Source organism: Geotrypetes seraphini, chromosome 13 (assembly GCF_902459505.1).
Source record: "Geotrypetes seraphini chromosome 13, aGeoSer1.1, whole genome shotgun sequence".
NCBI lineage: Eukaryota > Metazoa > Chordata > Amphibia > Gymnophiona > Dermophiidae > Geotrypetes > Geotrypetes seraphini.
The window spans coordinates 33850940-33866704 of record NC_047096.1 but is presented as its reverse complement, the minus strand read 5'-3'; the positions used below and the strand labels follow the sequence as shown (position 1 = coordinate 33866704).

Sequence of the window (15765 nt, the reverse complement as noted above, 5' to 3'; positions counted from 1 at the left end):
CTTTTTTAAAAAAAAAAAAAATTTATACTTTTACAACCATTGATATTACAAGACAGGCAAGAATGGGATTTTACAGTGAATGACCATTTAAGAAAATAATAATAATCATTATTTGATCAACCTAATTCCCATCTAGCCCATATTAAGAAAGAGCTAACTCCCTTTATATAACAAATAATCATAATAAACATAATATTCAGGAGTTCCCTCTAACAACAGGGGGAAACTCCACCAACTTTCAGGTGAACTTAATAATTTAACGCCTCAAAAATATAACAGTTACTAAATCTTATTTGGTTCATTTACATTCAAGAAACTTTCCAGTTGAATTGGATCCCAAAAAATATAATCTTTTCCCTTCAATTGCACAAGGCATTTGCATGGAAACTTCAAATAAAAAGTAGCTCCAAGAGCTTTTAATCTGGGTTTTAATAAAAGAAAGGCTCTCCTCTTCATCTGGGTAGGTCTTGAGACATCAGGAAATACTTGTACCATATCTCCACAAAATTTTACTTGTTTATTCCGAAAATATGTCTTCATAATTAAACTCTTATCTGTCTCATTGAAACAAGTAATTAATAATGTAGACCGGTTGGTTATAGTGTCTAAGGAATCCTCCAAGAATTTGGTAAGATTTAAATCAGTTGTAACCAATTGGTCTACTCCTTTCTCTAGATTTAATTTATTCTTTTGTGGGATATAGTAACAATTAGATATAAGTAAGGAATCTGAATTTGGCAATCCCAAAACTTCCTTTAAGTACTTACAAAACAATATTTCTGGTGAAATAAGATGAGTTTTGGGAAAATTAACCAATCTCAGATTCCTAGATCAAAGTAAATTCTCCATATTTTCAAACTTCGAGTGCATTAATTGGGAATCTTTAATAGCAGAGGTATGTAGGTTTTTATAACCCTGGCCTACATTGTAGATGCCTAAGCCTTAGTTAGTCATGATTCTGTAATGGGCGACTTCAGGTGCCTATCTTTTTAGACACCCAATTACAGAAACTGTCCCTTAGAGAAGAGATTCTTAACCTTCTTTTGAGTCAGGGACCCCTTTAAGAATCTGATGAAAGCTATGGACCCCCCTTTCTCCAGAAATATTCCCATAAATACAACTTTGCATGCAATGAATATAAACGTACTTTATCGAGATTTGATTGTCTTATACATATAAGACACAAACAAAGTATTATTAAACTTTAAAGTAAACAAACCAAAACTCCTTTTTTTATGCAAAAAGTAATGGCCACTCATAATTATGAGATACAATCCTTTTGTGCAAATTAAAATAGATTCATTACTACTATTATCTACTCTCTCGTTATCTGCGAGAAAAGTCAACAGTACCGGGCTGTATAATGAATATAAATGTTCATTTTTACCTGACCCTCACAGACCCCCTGAAACCCACCCATGGACTCCCTAGGGGTCCAAAAATCCCTGCCTTAGAGCCTCCTATTTATGAGGCGGTAAGGGGTCCCATACTAACTGCACATTAGCTAGCACACAGTGTAAGTGCAGTGCATTAATTGCTGTATACTCTCCAGGCCCATTCACCACCAATGCCACACCTAGTTTCATCCCCTAATACAAATCCCCATGATGTGCGACTCAGCATGTGGTAACACTAAAAACACAATAGCAATTTAATGCATTCCCCCCAAACTCTATAAAGTCTGCCTAAGTTAGGTACCTATATCAGTAAACCTAGCCGATGTAGGTATCTAACTTAATAGGCTTAACAGGGGCCGATAACTGACACTTACTTCAAAGTTAGGCACACAGCCTGGTAGGCGCATAGCTCAAAATTATATGCACCTAGTCCAAAGTGCTCACCTAAAAGGGGGCATGGTTAGAGGTGGATTATGGGTGTGTTTTTGAGTTAGGCACCAGCGTTTAGACCAAGAAAATCCTGGCAGAAATACAGGGCTCCTTTAATCAAGCCGCACCAGCGGTTTAACCCGCGTAATAGCGCGTGCTAAACCGCCGGCCCCGCTAGCCGCTACCGCCTCCTCTTGAGCAGGCGGTAGTTTTTGGCCAGCGCAGGGGTTAACGCGTGATGAAAAGCCGCGCGCGTTAACCCCGCTAGCGTGGCTTGATAAAAGGAGTCCTAATAGTTGTGATGCCTAGCAACATGTAACGCCACTTAGGTGGCGCTAAGTGTGATTCTAAATAAGGCACTTACGTTTTATAGATTCGCGCTTAGCGCCACACTAATCAGCACCATTAGCTGTTATCATGCACTAAGACACACATTAATAGCCTAAGGTACTTTCTAGAACAGTCTCTATGTTTCATAGTTGTCTCTCAGCCTCTGACCAAAGAACTCTAACTCTCTCTCTATAAATAAGCAATATATATATATACACTAGTCTTTAAGCCCGTTACATTAACGGGTGCTAGAACATATGTGTGTGTGTCTGTCTTTATTTCTTTCTCTCTCTCTCCTTAGCCGCTTTTTTTCTTTCTGCCTTTCTTTTTCCTTGGCTGTCCATCACCACCCCTTGCCTGCTCCCCCTGTCCATTTTCCCTTCCTTTTACCTCCACTGTGTCCACCACCACCCCTTCACTGCTCTCCTTATGCAGCAGCAGCCCTTCTCCCTTTGTTTTACCTCCCCCCTGTCCAGCAGCACCTCTTTCCTTCTCCCCCTGTCCAACATTAGTCCTCCGTTCCTTTTCTTCAACTCCCTGTCCATCAGCATCTCTTTCGTTCTCCCTCTGTGCAACAGGTGCTAGAGTAGACGACTGTTTTTTTTTTCCTTTCTCTCTCTGTGCTTGGATGCTGTCTGTCATTCTTTCTGTCTGTGTCTCTGTCTTGCGCCATGCCTGCCTATCTCTCTGTGGCCCCCTTCTCTTCCCCGGCATGATTGTTGTGTGCCCCCAGAACACCCTTCCCCCCAAAGCAGCCCCGTTTCCCAATGCCCCTGCCCCCTTTTGCGCCATGCCTGCCTGCTCCGTGGCCCCTTTCTGTTTCCCCCCTATGATTGCTGTCTGGCCCAGGAAACCCCTCACCCCAAAGTAGCCCCCTTTCCCTCTCCCCTTGTTGAGCCATGCCTGCCTGTTCTGTGATCCCCTGCCCATGACTGCTATGTGCCCCCAGCACACCCCTACCCCCAAAGCAGCCCCTTTCCCTCTTCCCCTGCTTGCCTGCCATGCCTGCCTGCTCCCTGTGCATCAGCATCAGCATTTCCCTCCCCCTCACCTGTTCCTTCGTAGCAGCATGGAGATAAAACGGCTCCCTTAGTTCTTTGCTGGATTTTTTTTTTAAGTTTAAAGATGCCTACGCGGCTCCTCTCACGATCCGGCCTGCGTCGGAAGCCTTCTCTGACACAGGCCGGGATCGTGAGAGGAGCCACGGCGGCAGTTTTAAACTTAAAAAAAAAAATGCAGCGAACTAAGGGAGCTGTTTTCAAAGCCGCTGCCCGGCTCCTCTCATGAGCTGCACTTATATTATGTCGGAAGATGAGAGAGGAGCCGCGGCGACGGCGGCAGATTTCAAATTAAAATAATTTATGCGGCCAGCCGGCTCCCTCGAAACCCTCCCCCCCTTTCCCTTCCCGCGGTCCATCTGGCTGCGTTGTTCTCTCCCTCATTCTCAAACCGTCCGTGCCAGCTGAAGTGGGAGTGGGGGGGACTCAGCACCGGCTGGGCGACTCGAGCCGCCGGCCCCCAGGAGCTCGAGGCCGACGGCGGACATGGCTTGCGTTGCCGAGTTTGGTGACGTACAGCCCGCGCATGCGCACTAAAAAAACCCGACAGATCAGGGAACACGTTTTTTTTAGTGCGCATGCACGGCCTAGCATTTTATTATATTAGATATATATATATATATTTCTAAAAGCCTATATATATATATATATATATGTATGTATATATATATATAGGCTTATATATATATATATATATATATATATATATATATATATATATATATATATATATATATTTATAGGCTTTTTAGAAATACAGAAAATACAGTTGGCTTTAGAGTTGCTTATTTAGAGAGAGAGAGTTAGAGTTCTTTAGTCAGAGGCTGAGAGACAACTATGAAACATAGAGACTGTATATATATATATATACACACTTTTACAAATACAAAATATACAGTTGGCTTTAGAGTTGCTTATATGCTTTTGTGAATGGGAAAGACAGTTTTTCCTGTGTGTCTCTGAATAGGTGAGATGTATAGGTGCTCTGAGAGAGGGGGGATAAGCTAAAGCATAGAGAGAGATATGTCAAGAGACAAGGCATTTTATAGGTTGGAATCTTGTTCTAAAAGTAGCCTCTATTGTTGTTTAAGTACATATTTTCCAGTATCTTTCTTTGGTTCATAATTTGGAAACTGTTTGAATCAATGGCTCTCTGTTGACAATAAGCACCTGTCTTTAAGAACAGGCAGTTTGAGTCATTCTTTATCTGGTTACCTTAAGCATCTGTCCTTAGCACATCTGTTGAAACTCAAGGGCTGTGATGGATCCTCCAGGTTCTTTGTTAATCTCAAGTACTGGTATTTTAGAAGTCATTTAGTGGCATTCTAAGGCCGAATGGTCAGGATTTGTTTAATATAATACCCCCAGAGTCCTTTGCTGCTCTTCTGGCTGGGCCATCTTACATGCTGATAAGCAGCATTCAGTAATGCAAAGCTGACAGCATTTTTTTTCACAAATATTACTTGAAAAAAATCCCTTTAGAAAATAGCCCTATGCCTATGGTGTGTTTAGTTATTTCAGATCATAGCTTCTGACCATACCTTTATCTTTGAGACCCTCTATGTTGGTTCTAGCAAACAGCTGCTTCCTTACGTCTTCTTCGCTTTGGTAGCAGGTGGCAGTTATGTGAGCTTCATTGTTGCTGGAATCACAGAGTGCGGCAGAAAGGGAAAAATTCCCTTCTCCTACCAACAAAATGTTCTGTCTTGGCCTCATAACTTTCAAACTGGAAAAAAAAAAAAAATCAAAATATAGAATCAGGTACTGGCACATGTGAAGGTTCATTTTACATAGTATGCCGAGATTGGAATTGAGTCAGGAAAGGGACCTGTCACATTAGCAGCCTAACGGCGAAACATGTCGATGTGACAGGTCCTTTTCCCGAGAGAGTGAAACGAGCAGTGCAAAATATTTAAGATAAGTTTTTAGTTATAAAGATTAAGTTATTGATATTTATGTTAGCACTAAGCACCTTAAAATACAAGAAAATATAAAGAAAAATAATTAAAAATATTAAAATACAAAAATAGAGAAAATCAATACATCGAGGGGGCAAATGAAGAAGCCATAGCCATTAAGAAACACTTGGTTACCAGAAAAAACACGTGGTGGCCAAATGGCAGGTCTGAAGCCCTGATAATTATGGTAAAAAATATCTAAGAAAGTATGGGACATTGATCTTGTGGATAGTTCTATGAATGATTGGTCAATGCCATATGAATGACTGAGATATTTACTAGTGGAGATTGGAATTGAGGCATCCAAGTTGTGATGTTCTTAATTCCAGCAGTACAAAATGCTCAGATAGAAACACAGACTAAGTCTTCCGGCACAGGTAACACCTCCTGTATCTGGACACGCCATAACTACAACTTAGAAGAGTAGGAGCTACATCCAAAATACATTCCTTTCCCTTAATTTGATATTTTTAAAACGTTTACACTGTAATGTAAGAAACAGAACTTGGTCCCGGGTGACAAGGAAGTTGCATTGTTCAACTCAACAATTCGCTAGAAGAATTAAACTGCCTAGATCCATATCAGTCTAGATCCAGAACTGGTTATGAAACAGAAACAGGAAAACCAAACAAAAACTGCAGACAAGGTACACGATGCAGGCAAGAATTTATTGTACCAAAGTTAAAATGCAGTAATAAAAAAACCTTTTTACCAACCAAGAGACCCAACACGGTCCGTGTTTCGGACAACACGCCTTCGTCAGAGGTCCATGGTAAATAAGGTATACAACGCGCTGGTAGGGCTAGTCTCAGTTAGGGTGCTGGTCTTAGACCAGAGGGCCGCCACGTGAGCGGACTGCTGGGCATGATGGACCACTGGTCTGACTCAGCAGTGGCAATTCTTATGTCTTAGGTTCTTACCGCAAAAAATTATTTTGAGTGATTTGGTTTTTGGCAGCGGCTCTTGGTGTAATACACAGGCATTTGTTGTTACCTTCATTTTTTGCGCTACATTGTATACCTGCCAAAGGCGTGTTGTCCGAAACACGGACCGTGTTGGGTCTCTTGGTTGGTAAAAAGGTTTTTTTATTACTGCATTTTAACTTTGGTACAATAAATTCTTGCCTGCATCGTGTACACTGTCTGCAGTTTTTGTTTGGTTTTCCTGTTTTGATGGTTTTTCTGCAGATTCGGTTGGATTTCTTTTTTTGTTGCTCTTATGAAACAGAAACAAACAGTCTTTTTATCCCCACTAGATAATCTTCACGGAAATTAAGACAAGGGATTTACCTCCTTGTTAGTATTGCTGGATTTCTCAGCAGCTTTTCACGCTGTGGATCACAATATCAAGATGACTGGCAGAAACAGGTATCAATGGGAAAGTATTTGGCTTGGTTCACATCCTATCTAGCATACTGGAACAAACCATACTGTTCAGCAATAGAGAATGACAAGGGGACAAATTTTTCCCTGCCTCTGCGGGAACTCATTTTCCCGTCCCCACGAGTTCTTTTCCCGTCCCTGCCCCATTCCTGCAAGCCTCAGCAACTTTAAAATCATAGGTGTTCGAGGCTTGTGCAGTTAAGGCAGAGCTTGCAGGAATGGGGCAGGGACAGGGACAAAACTCATGGGGGGAAATTGAGTTCCTGCGGGGACAGGGAAAAATTTGTTCCCATGTCATTCTCTATTCAGCAACATAGGTACTGACCTGCAGGGTACCACAAGATCAGATATATCATCACCTATTTTGTTCAATATCTACCTCAAACAACTGGCGGCTGAACTGATTTGGTTGATGGACACTCAGGCCTGCATTCTCTAAACAGCGCTGGATTTTTAGGCGCTGGTAGGCACCCAAACTCAGTTAATAAAAAAAAACACCATTGAAACAACATTTTAAACCGAGTTTCAAGGAGCCTAAAAAATTGGCACTTGGAATGACACCTCCAGAGGCGCTTTAGGCCACCTAATGCCGGAGGCGTGATTCCGTACCCAGCGTTGTGCGATTGACACAGGATTGGCAGCTGCTTTTAAAGCAGCCGACAACGATGCCAGTTACAGAGTCCAGGCCTTAGCTTTACATCGTCGTGGACAATGTGTTCATTATGTTTATTGAGGTACTTATATACCACCCTTTGCAACACCATCAAGACGGTTCTTACATTCAAGTCCTTAAAACATTTTTCCCTATCTGTCCCGGCGGGCTCACAATCTACCTGAGGTACCTGGGGCAACGGAGGATTAAGTGACTTGTCCAGCGTCTCAGGGATCGAATCTGCAGTGAGTAATTAAAATGTAATCCTTGAAGAGTTGTACAATATTAGAATTAATTTTTGTTTAATATCCAGGTCTGAACAAGCAGGTCAAGGTGGTTTATGCGTAAGCGGGGAACTTTTTATGTGGCCCTCGGAGCTCTTGCATTCACGCTGCAGTCCCTTACATGAAAAAGCTTGGAGACCGCTGACCCTTTTTACCCTTGCCTGTGGTCTCTGGAATGGCTCATTCCTTCCTTTGATATCTGTTCATTTTATTAAATGTATTGCCCCCCTCCCCATCAGATAGTCATTTTAACCCTTTCAGGACCAAGGGACATATTTGTCCCATAACTTTAAAATCCTATCAATTTTGATTGGGATAGTCTACAGTTCTAAATTTGATATGTATGGATTCCATAGGATACTGCCTTTATGTAAACAAACTGGTTCCGACATTCATTCATTAGCGTCGTTGCTAGATTGACGAGAAGATTCACTTGCCACACTGTCCATAAGCCAGAAGTGTGATTTTTTTAAATAAAAATAATGATATTTCACAAAAAAAATCAATTTTTTGGCATCTGCAAACCCTTTTTACCATAAAAATGTCGTCAAAACCACAAAAATTGGCCTACGATCCTTATGGTCCTGAAAGGGTTAAGGGAGGGGTTGTTTTTGTTTAAGTAACCCTATACTTGCAGGGGAGCTTCAAAAAAAAGCATCCACAACAAATATATCCTCGGTTTTGTTCAGAATTTACTATCCTACCCAGCAAATTGAATATTTAATAAACTGAATATCAGGGATCTATAATATACAATCCAAAGCAAAACAAAGCTGTGGAAACGAACAATGTCCAAATCTTCATTTTATTTCTTAAAAAAATATTAAGCACTGTCCACATATGTATTAAATGGACCCAACAAGGGCCATATTTCGGTAAAACAACTTCCTCAGGGGTCCTAGAGTATTCGTAAACACACAAAGGTAATAAATAAATAAATAAATGAAGGAATGGAACTATCTATTACTATGGAGTGTGCGGAAAGACAAATGGTGCCAACTAAATATGTAAAGAGAAATAAAAACGTGATAGTAGAGATGTTGGAAGAAATAAAAACAATAGACAGACGACCATAACAACAGAAAGTGGACCTCTGGATGTGAGCAGAAAGTCATGCAAAGCCCCTAAGGCTTTTCGTTGGATCTATAATATAGACACAGGTAAGGGAGGCAGGTTGAACTACGTTTGTAGATAGGCCGAAAAGGGTCACATTGAACCTGACCTACCCACAGCCCTGAATACTGTGTTTACATTGTAATCATATGTGTTCAAGGCTTGTGCAGATGAGGACAGAGCTTTCAGAGATGAAGCAGGGGCAAAACTCGTGGAGACACGATGGGGGATGGAGATAAATCCCATGGCATGCGCGTGCTCACACAGCAACAGGACTTGCTTATCTACTCCTACCCTAGCATCACCTGCAACTTTTTTTAAACTTAGTCCCCTTTATTTCCAATTCCTGTTACTCTCTCTTTATGTTTCAACTTTCCATACAGCCTACTATGCTATTAAAATGTTTTACTGTGTCCTTTTACATTGTAAATGTAGCATTTTAGGCCTTAGTGTTATTTTGTCTTCTCAGAAGGCTAGTGCACATTTCTTGAGACTCCAAAGTAGCAAATTCCAAGAACTGGTGTTCTTTACACACGGGGGGGGTGGGGGGGGGAAGGAGAACGTTTCGTCAGCCGTAAGGAGGAAGTCATTATGCCATTGTATAGATCCATGGTGAGGCCCCACCTGGAATACTGTGTGCAATTTTGGAGGCCACATTATCGCAAGGATGTGCTGAGAATGGAGTCGGTGCAGAGAATGGCCACCCGGATGGTCTCGGGACTCAAGGATCTTCCATATGAAGAACGGCTTGACAAATTACAGCTATACTCGCTCGAGGAGCGCAGAGAGAGGGGGGACATGATCGAGACGTTCAAGTATCTTACGGGCCGCATCGAGGCGGAGGAAGATATCTTCTTTTTCAAGGGTCCCACGACAACAAGAGGGCATCCGTTGAAAATCAGGGGCGGGAAACTACGAGGTGACACCAGGAAATTCTTTTTCACTGAAAGAGTGGTTGATCGCTGGAACAGTCTTCCACTACAGGTGATTGAGGCCAGCAGCGTGCCTGATTTTAAGGCCAAATGGGATAGACACGTGGGATCTATTCACAGAGAAAGGTAGGGGAGGGTCATTAGGGTGGGCAGACTAGATGGGCCGTGGCCCTTATCTGCCGTCTATTTCTATGTTTCTATGTTTATGCTGACACCCTATATTTTTGAAATCCAAATTCTGTCTCTGAAATAACTGGCTGTTGTCCAATACTGTTGTTTTGAACATTTTTATTGCTACAATTGTCCATTGCCTATGTTTGATTTATTCTTGGTTGGTTGAAAGCAGCAGTTAGGATCTGCGAACTGACAGCCTGGATTTGGCGCTAAGGCCCTGAAGCAGTGGTTACCGGTCACGAAACGATTATCGGCCTGGCCTGTTTGTGTTCAGTGGTTTTTACCATTACGGTAATCATTCTCGGCTATTTTTTTTGCTCCCACCTGCTAACTTTAAACTTGTGCGAAAGTTTTTTGCCTATGATGCTTGGGTGGAAGAGTGTGGGTCGGGAAGGGGTAAAATGCGGACCTCACGGATCTAAAACAGCATGTCCTTAAAAATCCGAGGTCTGTGCATTGACAAGTCCGCCTTCGTTTTCACTGCAGCTCAGCTCAGGCCCCCGGCTCCCTCGCGGACCTCACGGATCTGAACTGCACATCACATCCTTGAAAATCCGAGGTCCGCGCCACTTTTGAGGTCCGTGCCACTTTTAGTCTCTGGCTCTGACAGAGCTCTGTGACAATTTAACTCTGACGGATCCTAGCATAAGGAGGGAAAAGCATTAGGATCCGTCAGAGTTAAATTGTCATAGAGCTCTGTCAGAGCCAGAGACTAAAAGTGGCACGGACCTTGGATTTTTAAGGATGTGACATGCAGTTCAGGTCCATGAGGTCCGCGAGGGAGCCAGGGGCCTGAGCTGAGCTGCAGGGAAAGCGAAGGCGGACTTGTCAATGCACGGACCTCGGATTTTTAAGGACGAGCGGTTTTAGATCGGTGAGGTCCGCGTTTTACCCCTTCCCTTGTGGGCCCACCTCTCCATTTGTCTGAGGCTTTTCTTTCACTTAAGTAATAAGCTAGCTTTCTTGGCTTGTGTGGCGCTTTTGTTTTGGAGTGATATTTTTTAATCTTTGTACTGTACTTCCCTCCATTCCTCCCTGTTTTTTTTGTGACTTATTCTTGCTGCACACTGCCTTGAAAAGGTTACAAATAAATCCAAATAAATAATTGTAGCTTATGCTGTACAAATCACCCAAACCCAGCCAGCCTCCATTACACGATGTGAAAAACCACCCACACACATGAAGCCTTTTTGTTGCAGCCTTTGGCACTGGAGGACAGCATTCTAGGGCTGGGCATTTCAGGGAAGGATGAGCAATTAACTGCCACTGATGTGATCCTCATAGGAGGTAAACACTGACACGTGCAAACCGAGCTGCAGCCCTTCTTACCTGGGAGCGAGCTGGGAAACGTACCGGTGGGGCCGGAAGGCCGATCGTGCCCGCTTTTTCAGAGCCTAAAAGGCTGGCACAGCTCCAATAGGTTTCTTTTCTTTTTCCTTTTACCGCGAAATAAAAGCAGCTCTTTCGGAAGCCACGCTCTCGCTGCGACCCGGTCCCTTCCGCCTCTCCCCACCCTCGGTGCGGTGCCTCGCGCAGCCATCCGGGCAGCAACACTTAGCGCGAGCAGGACCGATCCGCGCGATGCACCGGGAGATTACAAAGAAGCCTTGGGTCGGTTTGGCCGGAGGGAGAAAGAGGGGGCAGGTCCGGAGGTGAAACGGGTGATCGCCGGCCCTTTATCCGCCTGACAGCTGACGTCGCGCGGGCAGCGTCCCGTTTCCATGGAGACGCCGGGAGCTCGCAGAGCCCGGGACTGGCTGCAGGTGTGGGACGTGGGCTGGGGGAGGGGGTTCCCCTCTGCCGTTTGTATTTCAGCTAATTCTGCGAGGAAAGGCGAAGTGAGGAAAATCCCCCCTCTCCTCCGGCCGGAGCTCAGGTAAACCCGTTGCAGTGGACATGCATTCTGGATTTTGCTGGGGGTCTTTTGCATTGCAAATCCCTGAGCTTGCATTCCTGTGCTATTCTACACGTGTTCTTATTGTATGTCATATGTTCAGTATATACCCACATATTTTTATGCTGGGTTTCTTTCATTTTATATCCCAAATTCTGCACTTTGCACTTTGCTGGAGTTTCTTGAAAACTTAAGCTATTGCTTTTATATGTTGCTGAACTCTCAAACACTGTAATCCCTTAATTTTAATTCTTGGATTACAAATCCCCGATTTTGTATAATGATAGAGTTTCTTGCATGTAGAGCCCAAGCTTCTGTACTTTTATATATTTACATACTGCTTATATCCTAAGCAATTTACAATGAATAGTAGTAATCAGGTACTTTGTTGATTTCTAGTATACTCTGCTCTTTAGTTTTTGGCTTAAATTGCCAAAATTTGTCTCCTGGAACATCTTATATTTTTAGCTCCTGACTTTTTGTAATTTGTTTAATTTTCTATTACATTCAACCCGTGATATAGCTGGAGTGCTTGTTCCATGTATTTAGGTCTATAATATATCCAGTCTATCAAAGAAAAAAAAAACACATCAGCAGATTTGCAGACAGTATGCAGCCTTAAAAATGAGTAATGATCCCTGGCTTCTGTTCCTCTATCACAAAGGGTGCTATTGTATTGTATTGTATTCATAACACTCCTGGGGAAACTAAAGGAGTCACAGCAATTACAAAATGATGGCGCTTACATGGTATACTTTGGGTGCATGCATAACCCAATCTATAGAGAGCCATGACCTACTGTATTTGCTTTCCATCAGGATTGTTTCTACAAATAGCTGAGCTAGATGAAGAATGGGACCTTAAAAGATGAAGGGAAAATACTAAAACTCATAGGTGCACAGCTATTATTTAGAAGGTGTTAGCTCTGATTAATCTGAATGTGTGTGATTGTTGATATGACAGTAATCTTCCACTATATAAACAATATATTTTTATGTTTCTCTTAGCCTAAAGAATGACTATCTGGATGCATTCGGGGCCTCTCAGCAGTGCTATTGCTTATGCTACTTCTCATGGGGAATAGATGGCTCTGGCGTACAAAAATGAGAAGTTTCTGCTGGACGGCCGACAATGCATCTCTAGCGAGGAGCCTTACTCCCTTAAGACACTCCATGGGAACTGGTATGAAGAGAGGTGTGACACTAAAACAGTACTAGAGCCCAAACCACTCCCATCTCAGGTACCTAATGAGCTGTGGTTTGGCAAAAAAAAAAAATTACATGATTGTATGTATAGTAAATATGGCTTGATTTAAGAGTATGATACTCATAAGTAGGACCAGAGTAAGACAGTCTGTGTCTGTATATGGCCGTTTGGTGAAGGATGGGCTGGGGAGGGCTTCAATGGCTGGGAGAGTGTAGATGGGCTGGAGTAGGTTTTAACAGAGATTTCGGCAGTTGGAACCCAAGCACAGTACCGGGTAGAGCTTTGGATTCTTGCCCAGAAATAGCTAAGAAGAAAATAATTTAAAAAAATTTAAATTGAATCAGGTTGGGCAGACTGGATGGACCATTCAGGTCTTTATCTGCCGTCATCTACTATGTTACTATGTTAAAGCAAACAGGAACAGACTTTTCTTTGGTTGGGAAAGGACGATCTAGTGGCTTCAAAATTTGGTGCCCTAGTGAGTTGCCCAAGAGGCAGTGGGATAGTCTAATGGCTAGGGCAGCAGGCTGAGGGTACATGGTCAAATCCCACAGCAGCTCCTTGTGGCTCACCTGGCTCTCATTGCCTTGGGATAGCTAAGGGTAGCAGAAGCAACCTTCACCCACCTAGGGTGTGCCTTGGAAACTATCACGGCAGCTCCCATAAACCATTCACAGCCTAGTGCATGCATACAGAGAAAGAGTCAATATTGCATGACTTTGAAACGTGAAGAGCAGTTAATAGATTATGTTAAATTACATTATTATACATCACCGGGAGGTAGTCTGCCAAATTATCCACTTGATTTTTAATATAACAGTAGCTGGGCAGTATCACTGCAAATAGCATGGAAGGCTTTTACTGCGTCATTTTTATTAGAAATCAAAGCATGCTTTTTAATAAATTTATAATGGGATCCATCATTTCATGGTTCTATTACTAAATTTACATAACACTCTTCTTCAATAACAAATGTACCCTCCATGCACAAATAGGGGGGGGGGCTCCTTGCTCTAGTGAAATAGTTCAATGTATTTTTGCTGCAGCAGAGTACATATAGACTAGGATAGTCTGGAAAAGTCAGCCAGTCCACCAACCTGACTGGTTCTGTGTCAGCTGACACTCCAGTTCCTTTTATGTTAATTCCCAGTTTTGAGGATTTCAAACCAGTGCATGTAGAGGCCATAATGTTGATTATAGAATACTTTGCTGTTGATAGAGAATGGGAGCAAGAGACACTATTTATTTAAGAAATATTCATTTCAGGGAAGTATAACTTCCTTTACAGCATGCTCACTATTACCAGACAACTTATGCAGCAGCTTACAACCGGGAAGAGGACATACCTAAGAGAGCAAGTAAGTGAATGGGCCAGAAACACACTGCCACATTGTTTCAGTCCTGTGCTACTCCTTTTTCTACTGCAAAGCAGATAAGAACATCATTTTAATGTATAATTTATATATGCGCCTGAATGCAGCATTAGAGATTGGCTGTGGGGGGGGGGGTCTGATAGCAAATGAGCCCCATGAGTAGAGGAGTGTAGCCTCATAGCTTTAGGCTGAAGATTCAAATTCCCTACTTTTTCCACCGATGTTATGGCCTTGAACAAGTAACATCAGCCTCTGTTGGCTGAGATATAACTATGGAGTCTGAATTGTAAATTGCCTTGAGTGGCTCTGAGAGCAAATGACCCCCCATGATGCAGTGATTCAGTGATCATTGGAGGAAATAATTCACATGATACAGCATTACTGTGATTGGCTGTGGGGGGAAATGATTCCATAATGCAGTGTTACAACAGCTGACTTAACTTATTTTGATTTTCCCCCCAAGCAAAAAATGTGCAGATTCCACTGGATAAACCAGGTCTCTCGTGGAGGGGGGAAGGAGAGGAAATAGCTTCTGTTTTCCCGCTAGTAAAGAATGGGCAGTAGGCTAGTCAACAAAGTACAGTATCTGCAAAGACTTAAATTAATGCTCCCATTTCCTCCTTTTTTTATTCAGCACTTAAAAGAGAGCCTCATATCTACCCTGGACACCAGCCAGAACTGGATCCACCGGAGACCAAGTTCATTCCCAAGACGACCTATATGATAGACTATGTAGCCCCAAGCCAAAAGCGCAAGAACCTCCTGGCGGCCATGAAAAGGCATGCTGAGGAAGCGGTTCAGCCAGAAGAGCAGGAAACCAGCAAAATATCTGCATTGGCTGCCTATCATGCTGGCCTCACTTTACCCCAGTCAAAGTGGGGATCATCTGGAAACAGGAACATTCCACAGTCTACTTATATGGTAGACTATGTAGCCCCGAGGGAACGTCGCAAAGCCCTGCAGGATTTCTTAAACAAAATAGAAGGGGGCAAAAAAGAGCCACCAGAAGAGGATAAAATATTTAAATCAGCTCCAGCACCAGCCATCAAATTTCCTTCGGTTTTTAAAAAAGAACCTCAAGTCTTCTCTGGATACCGGCCTGAGCCAGGCCCACCAAAGGTCCAGTTCTTTCATAAGTCCTGCTATATGCACGATTATGTGGCACCCAACCTAAGGTAATGAAGCACCAGCTGGGTAGGAACAAAGCAGCCATTCTCAGTGCCGCCAAGGGAGGGTAGGGGGGCGCTTTCATATCTGTTCACTTCTTTTTTGTAATGAAAGGTCTCTTCCTTAGAATTATAATCCAAAGCTGAATGCAAATGTTTTCATCTGGTCATCTGCAACTCTTTAGATAACATAAGCATATAAGAATAGCCTTACTGGGTCTGACCAATGGTCCGTCTTGCCCCGTAGTCTGTCCTCACATGTGACGGGGGCCAGTTATATTCTTTGGGCTACGGATGGCTGGAGAATGACTGGCCTGAGAAGCAGCAGCCCCTGCAGATGTAAGAGCAGACCTATAGGTTTGAGAGGAGAGGCACCTTCCCAAGGGGACAGACTTAAAGATCTCAATCTGTATACTT

At 42.9% G+C, this 15765-nt stretch overlaps 2 protein-coding genes across 3 annotated transcripts in view; one reads left to right on the top strand and one right to left on the bottom strand.

Moving 5' to 3' along the window:
- Positions 1-11368, bottom strand: part of FDXACB1 (ferredoxin-fold anticodon binding domain containing 1) — a 25780-nt gene extending 14412 nt beyond the window's left edge. Inside the window, exons 1-2 of one of the 2 annotated variants that reach the window (XM_033919120.1) lie at positions 11063-11368; positions 4756-4940 (exon numbers count right to left, since the gene is read on the bottom strand). In XM_033919120.1, the coding sequence (XP_033775011.1) occupies positions 4756-4930 (175 nt within the window). In that variant the 5' untranslated portion in view covers positions 4931-4940; positions 11063-11368. Of the gene's footprint in view, positions 1-4755; positions 4941-11038 lie in introns of both variants that reach the window. The other variant, XM_033919119.1, reaches the window with a different exon arrangement.
- On the top strand, positions 11095-15765 carry C13H11orf1 (chromosome 13 C11orf1 homolog). Its single transcript, XM_033919122.1, has 4 exons — positions 11095-11585; positions 12611-12843; positions 14098-14167; positions 14817-15765. Exons 2-4 carry the CDS (start codon positions 12688-12690, stop codon positions 15359-15361), a joined length of 771 nt encoding a protein of 256 aa, XP_033775013.1. The 5' UTR covers positions 11095-11585; positions 12611-12687; the 3' UTR covers positions 15362-15765.